The 15,537-nt window shown below is 36.7% G+C and overlaps 1 protein-coding gene across 11 annotated transcripts in view; it reads left to right on the top strand.

Annotated features, from left to right (window-relative positions):
* The window catches only part of FAM135A (family with sequence similarity 135 member A), a 94,401-nt gene that overhangs the window by 52,479 nt on the left and 26,385 nt on the right, over nt 1-15,537 (top strand). For all 11 annotated transcript variants that reach the window (XR_012622644.1, XR_012622645.1, XM_074819795.1 and 8 more), the window contains 6 exons: nt 68-117; nt 1,808-1,963; nt 8,075-8,148; nt 8,450-8,604; nt 8,859-11,175; nt 13,244-13,404. Coding sequence is in view for 9 of the 11 variants with exons in the window: in XM_074819795.1 (XP_074675896.1) it covers nt 68-117; nt 1,808-1,963; nt 8,075-8,148; nt 8,450-8,604; nt 8,859-11,175; nt 13,244-13,404 (2,913 nt within the window). In the remaining 2 variants the exon portion in view is untranslated. The remainder of the gene's footprint in view (nt 1-67; nt 118-1,807; nt 1,964-8,074; nt 8,149-8,449; nt 8,605-8,858; nt 11,176-13,243; nt 13,405-15,537) is intronic.

Genomic DNA, 15,537 nt, shown 5'->3' with positions numbered 1-15,537 from the left:
GAGATAATTGGTTTTACTCTGTAACCGAAAGGGCATTTTTCATGGATATGTCCTCTCATCTTTCCAGAAAACATAGATGTAGAAGTTCGTCTTACAGAATTGTGTGAAGAAGTAAAGGTACAATTTTTTTTCATGTATTATATAAGTGAAATAACTATAAAAGTAGAGTATGCTGATTTCAAATGCTACTTGGGAATAAACTGTTTGTTTCAGTAATAACATCCTGTATGTTTTTTGCCAGTACTTATTTCAACTCTTCTTCACTCAAAGAGAAGTTGTTTAACTGACTCCACAATTTAACTATTGATGTAGTGGCTTGGTGTGTCAGTGTAGCCATGGTAACTTTTGTATATCACGAAACTGGATATTATAGAAAGGTGGATTACTTGTATTAAAATCACATTTTGAATTTTCTTCATGTATAATTTGAATTATTTGTTTTTAATGCTATCAAATAACAACGTTAGAAGATCAAACAGTAGTAGTAAGTTGTATAAAAGCAGATTATCCAAGTGATCCCCTCATCTGGAAGGACTTGTCCTGATGCTGTCTTTTCCTGTTTTCCCTACATTCTCAAGAAAACACTGTCTACTTCAGATTACTTTGATTTGTCTCCCCACTCTCTCCTTAGTCAGAACTAGCCCCAGCTGAATAGCTAATTTCCTTGTCACAGCAAAGTTTAAAGCACAGATTTTAAAACTTTTTTGAAAGATTGTCCATGTTTACTGCTGGAGTGGGCCATCTGTCCAGCTTTTGAAGAACAGTAGGCTTACTTTTCATTACTGTAGTAGTAATATAACTGCAGGGAAATGTAATACTGGCTTTAAAAGGTTATCATTTGTATAACTGGAGACAAAGCCAGCACAGTTAGCTCTCTGTGGGCAACTAATAATCTTATTTTATATATTAAAAGGTTTTTTTACCTTTAGTTCTGTGAATTCTTTAGTTTCTCCCTTAGCTTGCTGAAGTATATTTTTTCCATTTTCTCCTTTCTGTTCTTTTGTTCACTTCTCATCAAAAGTTCCTCTTATTTCCACTCTCAACTGATATGTTGGTGTTTCAATATTTGCTGTCCTTTTTTCTACTTACTCTTTAATATTGCTAGAGTTGGGTCTTTACTATCTTTACTCTTTTATCTTTGCTTTTTGAACCCTTTGCCTCAGTGTCTTATGTGCCTGCAATGAGTTTCTGAAAAAACGTATTTTTTTTCTAAAATGGCAGGGAACATAAGCCTAGCAGTATACAATTGACTGGTGTGGGACTGTATCACAGGATTACAGTACATTGCTAAGAAAGAAAAACTTGTTTCACACTGAATTTGGTTTGGGGTGATCTGGTTCTAGGAAGCCTATATCATAACACTGCTTTCTGATTATGCTTAAAGTATATGTAGTTATATATAGCGCACCATATAAATGTTATTGTGAGTTGTGACTATTCTGAAATGGAGATGTCTTTTACTAAATTTTTACGATTGTATCAAATTTGGACTAACATAGTGAGTATCGATTTTCTGATTCCTATTCCAAGCATACTGTATTTTTGCATGTTAAAACTCAGTTATTGTTGCCATAAATTGAATTGCTGCTTTAATTTAATGTCAGGACTCCTAATTCTAAAAGAGAACTGGATACTATTTAGAGCAACATAAAATAGATTAATTCAATTCTGATACTTAGACAAAACAATTCTCATTTGGAAGTTCTTAAATTAAAATTCTCAATAAGATAGAGTATACCTCTTTGATTCTTGTCTGTACATTATGGTCTCATCTGTTAACCATGTAAATATTTTTTCCTGACTTCAGAAAATGGAAAATCCTGATGAACTGGCAGAACTTATAAATATGAATCTTGCTCAGCTTTGCTCACTTCTAATGGCGCTCTGGGGACAATTTCTGGAGGTCATTACCTTCCAAGAGGAGGTCACAGCATTGCTAGCACAAGAGCATCACACGTTAAGAGTAAGTATTGAGTCTGGCTTTAGAAACTCTGCCATGTTCATACTCTTACTGGAACACATTGTTATGGAAATGTGTATCAAAATGAGACTCCAAATTCCAAATGTTTTTATTTATTTCCCAAATAGTTTTATTTGGGAAAGCTAGTTGGAATCTTAAAGGGAGCTGTTGTATTGCATTTGTTAGCTTGTGTATCATGTTGCTAGAGCTTATTCTTGGAGTATAATACATAAAATACATTATTTATGTTTACAAACCAACTAATTTATTGATCTTTTGAATAAGAAATACAGTTCAGAAGGCAAATTGAAGTCTGTGGAATAAGGTGGATTTGTGCAGAATGATGAATTTTTCTGCAGGAGCCGTGCCTAGTGCCCACTCTGCATTTTACTTCCCTACTGTATTTAGCCTGCCTGCTTACATCATAAAACAAAATGTAATTTCCTTCTGAATTAAGAATGTATAACATTCATAAGCTTTGAAAAGTCTCTTAAGTGGGATTTTAAAAAAGAGGAGATGTATCAGAAAGGATCTGGCATGTGATTATGTGTATATGTGTAAAAATATATATAGTGAGTACCTACACACAGAGTTGATCTCTGTATGCATATATGCAGTTGCTGTGGGCTTTCTACATGCAAAACCACAGCAGTGCTGGTTCCCATAGTGAAATATTTTCAAGTGTGAACTAAAGCATTACCCTTACTTTCTAATAAATATATTTTTCCCTCCCATCTTTTGTGGCCAAGGATTTGAAGAAACCTAACATGTTTTCAGAGAGTAAGATTCATTAAAACAAAAACAAATAAACAATGACACCCACCGCCCCTACTTGTCAAACACACAGCTTGATCTTCAGCTGGCCCTGGGATCTTTACTGTCTGACATCACCATCTGTGCATTTATCTCATGTACACTGTGGAATAGGTCATTTTAAGAGATTATCTGGAGGCGCTTCTTGTACAACCATTTACAGAGAGCTTGTTAGAAGGTCTGGTTAATGAGAATACATGTTATTAGTGCTTTGTAATAGTTACAATCCAAACCAAAGTGTATTTTAAGGCTTTAGTTCTCAGAGATTTGATTTGTCTCACCAGCATTTCTGTCATTTGCATCAAAACCATTTCTGTTTTGGTTCTGGAGGGGAAACCTATGAAGGATACTTGGACTGTGGTCTTATGTACGGACTTGATAAATCCCATTGTTTAATGAGGGAATCATGGTTGTGGAAATGGCCTATTCTGGAGAATAAATGAAATCTTTCAGTAAGAGCGCAAGGCTTATTTGTTAAGACATGCTGGATGTAGGAAAGTGTGATCATTTTACTGGTTATTTATGAATCTTACTTACCTTTCTGTGCTTTTTGTATACATTCTGGAATCCTTCAAGTTAACTGGTAAAGGTAGGAAATGAGAATACCGTTTCACTTAACCTGCACTTGCATTCAACTGCTGGTATGTTAGTGTTTATACAAGTATATATTTAATAAAAACAAAAGAAGTATTAAGGTTTTCATTTTTACTGCTCCAGTATTTTTTAAAAAAGAAAAGATGCTGCTAATAATTGTGTATGTAGGTTCTTAAATGTGGTTCTTTTTAAAACCTGTGATGTAAGTCGTTCTCTCTAGCTCTCAAATACCTTAATTAGTGAGTTTACTGCAGTTATTTTAGGGAGTGTAAATCAAAGTGGTTTATTATACTATGTGAAATGAGATATTGTGCATATGAAAAGTATATCTGTGATGCTTTTGAGTTTGCACAAAATTCAAATAGGAGTTCCCTTCCTCCCTTCTTTAAAAAAAAAAAAGGTATTGTTTTATTTTATGCCTGCATCTTTTCCCTTTCGAGTTGCTGTTATGCCCACTTCTTTTGTTATCTGTCACTATGCCTAAATAAACTTTTCTAAGTTGAGCTCATAGGTACCCTTCTTATAACTGAAAAAGGTGACCTAATTTTATTTTTGAAAGAAGTGGCTAATTGTTTTTTTTTTTTATTGAGTTCTGCAGTTACTGGGTACTTCATTACCTACCCAAACATCAAAGACTGAAAAGGAGATGCAGGACATGGGTAATCTTAAATACCTCTTTATTTAGGGCCTGATAGCAAAGAGCAAGCAGGCCGACTCTTTAAGAATCGAATAATATGGCATCGAGAAGGAAATTTTACCTGAGCCAACTTACAGAGAACCAGCAGTGTGATGTTACTTAATTTTAAAAACAGTAATTGGCGAAGGTGACACTTGTTTTCTCTACTCCAAGATGTGAAGAGCTTGTGGAACTACTTTGCAAATATATGTAATTAATATCTATGTAAGAAACCATAACTCCACTGGCCTTCCCACATGGCAGTAGAGTAGGAGCCAGCAATCCATAAATTCAGTAAACCTTTAAATCAAAAAGATAGTAAATTCGAGCCTTGACTTTTCTAAGAGTGTGTTTGGTTGTTGATTTTGGATCTTGTTTTGCAGTGCTTAGTACAATAATTTGTAATTTGTATTAATAATCTCTTGAGAATTTATATTCTGAGGGTTTGTATAAACTTCTCTTGGAAAACCTACATTGATCGTGTTTCACTGGATGTGTTATCTACACATATCACATGATGCAGGCTTTCTGGTTACTGAATTTAGTTGAAATTTGAGAGATGACCTACTTAATTCTCCTCTTGAGAGAGTATCTGTCCTTTCTGGAATAAGATTTTTGTGCTATACAAAATTCTATTCTTCTAAATAATCCTTTTTACTTTGGAAATCTAATGTATTCTCTACTGGATGCTAAATCTCTTTTAATTACACCTTTTCATCTTGCAATATTTCCAGACTATACCCTTCACAGGAAATATCTCCCTGGGAAAGTTTAGCATTAATCTAAGATAAATTAACCCTTTTAGAGAGTCATTAATCTGGTTTAGATATTTGTATTAAAATACCCCCTAGAAATGCCTGTCATCTGTATTTGGTCACATGACTTTCACCCTCTTTGTGTAGCTGCTTATAAAACAAGTATTTCTGTTGAAGTGTTGCTAGAAAATAAGGTTATAATGAAATAATATATTTCAAGTATTTAAAATTATTATTTTAGTAATTTTACTTAATTTTACTTTATTTAAGTATTTAAATACTTAAATAGTTTCAAATACTTTGAATATTAAGCGGGACATAAAAAAATCGGGAACATCCATCAGCAACATTATCACACTAGTAAATTTTACAGTTGCATTTTATTGAAAACACTGCTTGAAATATGTTATTTTGTATTCCAAAAAGTTTGCAGACTAAACTAGTTCACCTCTTTGTTCCATGGTGACATCTTCTGGTAGGTCTGAACATGCTTTCACGAAATGTTTTCTTTCAGTTTGATTAGTCCTGAAGTATGAAAACTGAGAACTAAGATCTCAGACTGCTACTCATAAATGTGCAGGGACTCAATATGTATTCCACGGCAGTTTTTCTATCCGATTTTTTCCTCCTCTTCTGTTTACATTGAGAGGACCATAAAAAACATAATATTGGGAAGTCTGTAGGGATTAGGAGTAGCAGATACAATTTCCTCCTGCAATGTCATTGTGGAGTCAGCCCAAGTCAGTAGCACCAGCTGGTAGTCGTTCTGGTTCTGCAGAGCTTGTTTAACAGGATCCTGGCAAAGCATTGGTCCTTCCGTAAGTTATGCACTGATTAAACATAATAAACTACTGTTGGTTTGGGTTTTTTTTTTTTTCTCTCTTTAATATTGATTTATGTAGGCTTTCAGAGCTTGCTTTCAACTAGTTTTATACCGTTGCTATTATGCTAAGAGCTGTCTGGAGCTGGTAATCAGATTTTCTTCAGAAGCACTGGAATTACTTAAACAATTATGAATGGGATTTATTACAAACAAAAAAAAGTCTTCCCTTTCTGTTTGAAAGAGTAGCAGAATTCTAAAGATCTGGTCTCCATATAACTTTATGTGATGAAGTGATTGCTCACATCTGAAGTCAAAACCACCTTGCTTGCCCCCTGGAAAACAGCTTTATGCTCTGTCCTTGACTTGAACCACAAACATCTACAAATTGAGCAATATTCCTGTTACTATTTTATTTCCTATTACCTGATGGATTAGGATCTTTAATTCATCTTTAAATTGCTTAGTTTAGAACAATAATTAGTCCACTCTTCATGATCAATTGCTCTAAAATCTAGTTTTTAACTTGTAAGATTGTCTCTAAGTCTATTGTGTAACAGTCGTCTCCCTTTCTGGGGGAAAGGTTGAGGACTAGCTCTGACAAAATCATGTACTTGGTCTGTTTGGAAAAGCCAGCTGGGAAAATGCAGAGAAGTGCATAGGAACACAGATTCTAATCCCACATAATCCCATAAACTCCTGACATAATTTCTGAAGGAAAGCAGATACATCTTTTGTGTGTGTGTGTCTGGTCACTGCTGAGAGTGGAAGTTGCATTTACAAGAAAGTATCGAATTTAGTGTTTTCTTTTTACTTCAAAACATTTTCTGTGACTATTCACAGATGATGTTATGATTGAGATTAATTTCATATAATACAGTAAATTGAATTCTGGGAGTTTGGTACAGGACTTTCAGCTTCTAGTGCAGGTCAGAAATTGGAGTTTTAATGTTTGTGGGTTGGTTTTTTTCTTAAGCACCTTGGAGCAATTTTTTTTTTTTAAGTTTTTCTTTATTAAAAGGAAAAAGAGTAAAAAGTAGAAGCTACAGAATGTAAAACTTCATCCAAGCAGTACTCTAAAAGTATACTGGGCAGTGTATCAGGAGGGAAAACTAACTCTCCTGTAAGTGTTTATCTCTCAACAAAAGCTTATGCACAGTTTTCCTAGTGCCATGTTGGTGCTCAGGGTGGACATGGATGCTGGCTGCAGCTCTGAGTGAAGTGAGAGCTGAGGGACTGAACGAGGTCTGATGCCTGCTCCGCCAGATACACTGCAAACTCTGACTGTCTGTTTGGGCGATTAGATACTTAAGAGGAAGACCCAGAGTATACTGAAGAAATAAAGGAGTAGGGGGCTGGGAGGTGGTTGGTAAATAAATGATTAAGTAGACTAGCTGCATATGTGGTTCTCAAAGTGGGATAGAAATTTTGTTTTGATATAAACAAATTGACGTTTATGCCCAAGTTAATGCATAGACAGTTGCCAACAGCCACTGTACAGCACATTCTTGTTTTTATACGTCTTGTTGCAATAAACAGGATGTTCTCATACTGCATTGAATTGCATTTTTTTGGATGCAGGTAATGTGGCAGTTACAAAAATCAAAGTTCTAAAAATGCATCTAGATTGAACTAATATTTTTATGTAATAATAGAAATGTGAGAAAACTCATCTTGCAAAACCTTAACTTTGGGGTTTCTAGATACTGCATTTTCAATACACTGATTATGTTTTTATTTGTAGTAAATTGTTGTATAATTCACACTCTATTTCCACACTATGTATTTGATGATAAAAAAATACGCTCCCCATGTTATAAAATACCATTTTAGTATTGTATGGTTTATTGACTTCAGGCATACAATTGTCTTGAATAAACTGCTTGTAATTAGCATACATTTTGTTATTGTCTTTGTCATTTGCAGCTGAAATCTTGAAAAAAGATTTTTTTGCACAGTAGTTTACTGTGGGCTAGAAAGTATTCATGGAAAGTTTGAAAAACATACTGCTCTGTGTTTTAAGACTGCAGAGTATCTAATGGGTTTCTGCTTCTGAAGGTAATCCTCAGACATATTCAGAGGTGTCCATAAGTCAGTCATTTCCTTTCTTCTCATTGAAATTTCTCATAGTATTCTTCTCACTGAAATGTCTCGTAATATTTTTGTTGTGTTCTTTTTTCAGGTGAGCCTGATTTGAATAATTGATTTCATGGTAATCAAGTTTTCAGCTGACAGTTGAATACAATTCCCCTCAGTCATCCAGTGCATAAGTTAAAATTCTCATTTCAGTTGCTAGTCTTGTCTGTGGTATTCTGTGTCCTCCCACTCAGAATGAACATTTAAAAAAAAGTAACTGTCTATAACAAGTTAATAACACTGCTGTGTAGGAATGCTGGTGGATTTTCAAAAATTGTATATAATATAAAATAAGCTCTAACTTTATCTGGATCTTGCAGGTGCGCAGATTTGCAGAAGCATTCTTTTGTCTTGAGCATCCTAGGCAAGCTGCCCTTGCCTATCAAGAGCTACAGTGAGTAGCCTTTTGAAGTGCACAGTATGTAGCGTGTCGTACTATTATTCTGTAGCTTATGTAGAAGTACTGTCTTGCAAAAACACTTATATAACAAGTTGAAAAGAAACTTATGTTCTAAATATAAATTCGAATTTTTTTAATGGATGTTATATAAGAAGTTATTAAATAACTATTAAAGCTATTAAATAACATTAGTAGAAAAACTTCTACTAAAGTGAATTAAGATACTGCTAATCTCTGTTAATGTAAAAATAAACAGTTCTGTTTTTTTCATGTAGGACTACTTCCTTTTTTTCAGTGCTCAAAGTCATCTACAGATGTGTGCAGCTATCAAAAACACTTCTTTCTGCAGTTCTCTTCCACCCCTCCCTATTGAATGCAGTGAACTAGATGGAGATATGAACTCATTGCCCATAATCTTTGAAGATCGATATTTAGATTCAATTACTGAAGGTAAACACTTCACAGTGCAGTTTTCTTTTTGAAGAAATGAGCAAAAATTATGTAAAACCTGAGTATTTTTTGTTACACTTCTTGCTGGCTTTAAAGGAGTACATTTATTTGCTAGGAAATGTTTCTTTAGTTTGAGTTTTGAAGATGTGTAAAGTTCTATAATTACTAGTGGTTTATAACTTCAGTTACCTGCATAATCTTGTTTTAAACAATCCTTTTTCTCCCCCCCGCCCCCTTGCTTTTTTTGGTGAAAGATCTGGATGTACCCTGGTTGGTAGTACAGAGTCTTCCAAGGTCAGAATCCAATAAACTGGATAAATTTGAAGCTGAAGAAGGTTTTGTAGCTGGCTTTACTAGTCCGGAACTGAAAATAAGACCTGCAGGTGCGTCCAACCTTTGGCATTCAGAAAGTGAAAAGATGCTAACAAAAACATTGAAAGGAAAAAATGAAGATGCAAATAAATCCAAAGTTAAGGTTACTAAGCTTATGAAGACAATGAAACCTGAAAACACAAAAAAAGTTGTGAAACAGAACTCTAAGGACTCTGTGGTCCTAGTAGGCTACAAATGTTTGAAAAGTGCAGCACTGGAAGATGCCTCTAGAAGCTCAGAAGGCAGGCCTTCATACAATGCTAACGAAGGGCTGGACCCTGCATTAGGTGGATTTCCTTGTGATACAAAGACCTGTACCAGGCAAATAAGTCAAAGAGAACTTCCCTTTTTGCCATCTGGAACTGAGGAAAAGACTGTCAAGATTGAAGGTGTCCAACCAGATTCGGGTAGCCCTGTGCGCTGTGAAAATGAGGCTATTTTTGGTAGGCTTACTATCTCCCAGACAGGTTCTGGAACTATACAAGCAGATAGTACTCTACAACCCAGAGGGACACTTGAATGTTGTCATGGAGGTCAGCCAGCTTCCTCAGGAGTCAGGACAATTGAGGTCAAACCAAGTAATAAGAATCCCTATGAAGGGGAAAAAGTAACTGTTCACATTGGATCATGGGCTGAGTTTCCACAAGATGGAGTGCAAGGAGAGAATTTGCAGACACCCAATATTCAGTCTTCAGAATCTGGAAATAAATTGAATTCAGGAGAACAGGAACCAGTGCTTGAAAAAGAAGATGTCCACGAAAGAAACTTCCGACATACCAGTGACATGTTGACAAAAATGAAAAGTAATCAGCCTACTGTCTCTACAAAAGAAAGTCAACTTTCTGCAAGTGGAGACATAACTAAATTACCAGATGTTAGTGTGACATATGCTTCTTCTAGGTTTTCAGATTCAGGTGTAGAAAGTGAACCAAGTTCTTTTGCAACTCACCCCAATCCTGATCAGGTTTTTGAAAATGTTCAAGGGCAAAGTGCATACAATGGTGAGAGAGTATTTCCTCAGCTTCTACTAAAACCAGACTGTGCTGTAAAAAACGCAATAGAAAGCCATTGCACTGAGAGTACTAGCGCTGTAAGTGAAATACAGTCATCCCTGACATCCATAAATTCTCTGCCTTCAGATGATGATGAGCTGTCACCTGATGAGAATTCAAAGATATCTATTGTACCTGAATGCCAGTTAAGTGACAGCAAAACAGTATTGGATCTCGGGGCAATTGACTTGCCAAAATGTGATGACAGTAAAAAATCAAACACCAATTTACAGCAACATTGTGTTGTATTTTCAGGGCACTCAGATGACAAAACTCTGTCTATACATTCCTTGCTCTCAGGAACAAAAGATCTTTTACACTTAGTTGTTTCAGATGAGGATACATCTACTGATGTGAAAAGTTACAGCCCACAAGCAGACCTTGGCACAACCTGCAAGGACTCTCAGGACCTTGAAAGGCATCTTAACCCTACAGAAGAAACAGTTAATTTGCATTTGGAAATTACTTGTATGGGTGAGCCATCTGTCGTTTCAGGTTCTTCATCTGTAAAGGCAGTGTATGAGGTTGAAAAAACAAGTGAAGGAAAACATAACGAGCCTTTAGAACTAAAGGAGACAACTGAAGAACTGTCAGTAGGTAGAAGTGAAACAGGTACAGATAATCCTTCTCCAACCAGTAGTACTGACATGGTAAAGCAAGGGCTTGTCGAAAACTATTTTGGCTCTCGAAGCAGCACAGATATTTCAGATATTTGGCCTATGGACAACAGCAATCCTGTTAGCCCTCAAAAGGAAGCATATGGAAAACAAATTATTTGCTCTTCCCAACAAGATGAGGAAGAAGAGGAGGATCAAGAAATGATTGAAAACGGGTATTATGAAGAATCAGACTATAGTATATTAGATGGAGCTTCCAGTGCTGACCAGGATCATGGCTCAGCAGAAGAGAGAGCCCGGAGATCTGAAAGGATTGATAGCGGACATCTGCGAGACGGAAGGGCTATGCCTCCTGTCTGTACTCCTGGTTGTCTGTCTTTTCCTTCTTCTCTGAGAGACTCTCCTTGCAATGTTATCTGTTCTTCAAGGAATAAATCTGATGCAATTACACAACAGCCAGGCAGCACATCCTACAGCTCAGCTTCATCTGTTTCCTGGTATGAAAGCTCCCCGAAACCTCAAATGTTAGCGTAAGTGATTGTTTTAAAACAATGTTTTTTACTTTTAGAAATTATGTTAATATAGTATAAAAGGGGGACCAAAGTGTCGTTAGGCTCTAGAGTGCCCCCAGGACTGTAGCTTGTGGATTCTGCATACTCAGGTAACATCACGTTTTAGATGTTGAGAGAGAAACTGTGTTAGCACTGAATTCCTTCTGTCAGTTATCTTGTAATTTCCTGTGGTTTGGCAAACTCCAAGCAAAGCATGATTTTTTTTTTTTTCTAATAATGTTCCTTTTTAAAAAATAATCATTCAGCTGAAAAATGATGTCATAATGGCTACTGAGCATAAAAATGGTGTTTTATGAAATGGAAGCTGTTAGAATAGCAAGCATAGGAAAATATGCTTTGCGTTTAAAAACATAAAAACAAAAACATTCTGTAACTGGTTGTCCATCTAATTAGTTAAGCAAAGCAAATGTGCAGTGCAGCCCAAGATGACAGCCTTATTTTTCAATCTTAACTTCAAATATCCAAAATAAAACTCCTCAGAGACCATTCTGCTCTAAATTACACTGCAGTTTGGATACCAGGAAAGCCAAATGTAGAGGAACATCAGGGATCCCAGATTGCACCTCCTCTTGCTGTAAACATAAGAGTTTCCCTGATAACCCCTGCTGCTGACTGAATATGGGAAGGAGCAGCTTAATGTGTTGTAATGGAAGTAAAACGTTGATGTCAGAAAGAAGAAAGCTTAGAAGAGAGGTAGAAACAAGGAGAATGCTAAGCAGGCAGAAGAGATAAAAGACCAGATAGTCTGTGGTAAGCAGCTGAGAACAGGAGGAAGGGTTGAGCAGTGGTGGAGGAAAACAGTTTAGAAGCGGACAGAAAAGTAGTTTCTGAAATACTGGAGAGTGGGTACTGGTGTGGAATGGGAGGGATGAAAAGCAGAGACTATTTAGTGTGCTCTGTAACAATAAAAGAAAGATGGAACTTGGAGTAAAATCAAAGACTTGGCCTTGGGGAAAGCAGAGTCTCCCAGAGCGTGGGATAACTGAGATTCCAGAGGGCACGATCTGCTCCATAGAGAACCAACCTTGGTACATTCAGTTCAGAAAACATGCCTTGAGTACAAACTAAGTAACTTCTGCTGTGGAGTGATAAGACCAACTGCCTGCAGTGGTTTCTGTTTAGGCTGACTTCACTGAGGCTTGTTCTTGCCAGTTAGTGAGGAATGAGCTAAAGATAAAGCTGGGGGGAAAGCAGAGAACAAAAAGTAGAATGGGAGGAAAACAGTAAGCAGACGGATGGGATACAACGTGATGCTGTGAGGGATGGTGCAGAACAGACAGATTAAGGAGGGAAAGAAGCATAAGAAAGCACAAGGCTTGAAGTGCTGCAGGGAAACTGATAAGCAGTTAATTATGTGGGAAGGTCATACACAAAAAAATTAAGGGAAGGGGAGGAAAGGGAGGAACACAAGGAACTCCTAGCATGTAGGGAGCTCAGCTATTAGAAACTGTATAGTGTATGCCTTCATATGTAAAAGATCAGAGGTCCAGATCTGGCTTCTTCTGAAGCAAGTATCAGTTATTCAGCCTACCAGAGGGACTTTCAGGTTAGCACTTACAGTACTGGCTCCAGCTCTCTGCTGACCTAGGAAATAGGTTTTAAGTTTGGTGAGAATTATCAGAAGTCAGTGGAAATCTTTACCTTGACTTCTGATTGGTTGTAATTCCTGTAATATTGTTACTGCATTTAAACAAAGCTGTTCCTTGCTCAGGACCAGAACTAACCCAGAATCTCCAGTGATTTCAGAAATATTTCACACTTTGTAGAGATGTTCAAAGGAGAGAAGAGAGTAGAGCTTGGGGTATGGTTTTTGTTACAGAGGAAAAGGGGCTGTAGGAAGCTGCAATAAAAAGTATTTTGAGGAACTGGCTTGTTCTGTGAAGATAGTAATTTCATAAATATTTTTTTCCTTTGTATCAATTACATAGAAGACAAACTAAAAAGACAGTAGAAAACTCTATCTTAGGAGACCCTACGTTTGCCTGGCAGTAGTAAATGTTATGTCATAAATATGGTTTTGTTCCAGTTTCCTACAGGCTAAAGAAGAATTGAAGCAACTTAAACTTCCTGGATTTATGTATAGTGATGTTTTCAAACTGGCTTCTTCAATACCTTATTTCAGTATGGAAGAGGATGACTGTTCAGAAGAAGGAATACATCTTATAGTCTGTGTCCATGGCCTAGATGGTAAGCTGGGAAATGTGATACTGAGTGAGATAGCAGTTCAGTTTAGCAGTCAGGTTTAGCTTTTGTTATTTGAACTCTGAATGGAACACTTCTGAAATAGATTCACTGGAGGAAAATGGGAATTTGACACTGTATACTGCATTTGACAATGTGTTCCATAGAATTGTTTCAATTAAGAATTTTATGTATGTTGCAGTTTAACCCCAGCCGCCAACTAAGCAGCACCCAGCCACTCACTCACCCCTGGTGGGATGGGGAAGAGAATCAGAAGGGTAAAAGTGAGAAAACTCGTGGGTTGAGATAAAGGCAGTTTAACAGGTAAAGCAAAAACTGTCCACGCAAGCAAAGCAAAAGAAGGAATTCATTCACCACTTCCCATCGGCAGGCAGGTGTTCAGCCATCTCCAGTAAAGCAGGGCTCCATCATGCTTAACGCGTACTTGGAAAGGCAAACACCCTAACTCTGAACATCCCCCACTGCCTTCTTCCTCCAGCTTTATATGCTCAGCGTGACATCCCATGGTATGGGATATCCCTTTGGTCAGTTGGGATCAGCTGTCCCAGCATTGTCCCCTCCCAACTTCTTGTGCTGCACCCCCAGCCCACTCGCTGGTGGGTGGTGTGAGAAGCAGAAAAGGCCTTGATTCTGTGTAAGCACTGCTCAGCAGTAGTGAAAACATCCCTGTATTATCAATACTTTTCAGCACATAACATAGCTCCATGCTATGAAGAAAAGTAACTCTATTCCGGCTGAAACCAGCACAATGTAACATTTGTCTTTAGTAAAACTTTCGTGCACATAAATCCATTTATGCCGTAGTTCACATTAGATGCATCTTCCAGTTTTTTATATCATGTAAGTATTTGTCTGTATTGCGGTAATAGAATTACTAACAAAACAGTTTTGTTTAGAATTAGTAATGCTACATTGTCAAGGAGAATAAAATATGTGTATCTTGTTAGGAAAAAAAAATAGTATATGTAAAATATGGTCAAGTGTTTATAAGGTTCTAAAAGGTTAGATTACTGAATCACAGCATGGTTGAGGTTGGAAGGGATCTCTGGAGATTGTCTAGTCCATCTCCCCTGCTCAAAGCAGGGTCACCTACAGGAGGTTGCCCAGGACCCAACCCCATTGGGTTTTTGAATATTTCCAAGAACGAAGACTCTACTATAGTACAAATGAGAAAATCTCTTGCTAACTGAAAGGATTGGAAAGTTTAAATAGCTTGAATGTATTCACCTTCTTTTAGTTCAAAGCATATGTGCATGTGAAGAAACAGTATCGCCTCTAGTTAAGATATTCATAGCTTTCTGCCATCAGAAAGCTTTTGTCATCTTTTGAGAAGCTTCTTAAATTAACAATGTAAGGAGATGCAAGAGGGCGGTAGGGTAGAATAGTGGACTGGACCAACACTGCACAGCCTTCTTGTTAATTTTTAAAATTCCTAAGTTAAAAATAAAATAACAATAGCTTTTCTTTCTTCCTCTGGACAGAAAGCAGCCTTCGTTAAGCGCTTTTACAACAGAGTATTCCTCCTTACTAGCATAGATGTTCAAGTGCTATTGCGTGCCTAGAATTGACACAAGAGTTAACTTGGCCAAAAAAACTGTTGTTAAAAACCAAATGTCTTTGAAGCCTTAGAAAAATCCATATAGTTAGAATTTTCTTATGAAATGGCAAGTTCGTACAAGTTCTTTACTAACAGATTTAAATAAAAATCTTGTTCTCTAATTAAGGCAGAAAGGGTACTCTTTCTTCAAAAGCATACATGATCATTGATGTAGAGAAATCTTCAGGATGCTAGTTAAACTAGCATTTGTTGGCTTGGGTATCAGTCTAAATGTATCTTTATCTGCTAACAGTCCACTCTGTCTTTTTATGCTGTGAAAATGTTTATGACTTGCCCTTATTCCTTGCTCCTTCACTGAATTCTTTAAGCTAGCTCTGAGTTCTTTAATTGACTTTTATCAAAATTAATTAGGTTTTCAAGAATGTAATGTTCACAGTGCTATGTATTTGTTCGATGCTAAGACAAAATCAAACACGACTTCCGAAATCCTTGCTTTTTTAAAACAGTGTCTGCATTGAATGTCATTTTTATAGACTGTTTTGTTACTGCATTTGGCATTG

The sequence above is a fragment of the Strix aluco genome, chromosome 3 (assembly GCF_031877795.1).
Source record: "Strix aluco isolate bStrAlu1 chromosome 3, bStrAlu1.hap1, whole genome shotgun sequence".
Classification (NCBI taxonomy): Eukaryota; Metazoa; Chordata; class Aves; order Strigiformes; family Strigidae; genus Strix; species Strix aluco.
Note: the sequence above shows the minus strand (reverse complement) of the source record. Positions and strands in the feature narration are given on the sequence as shown.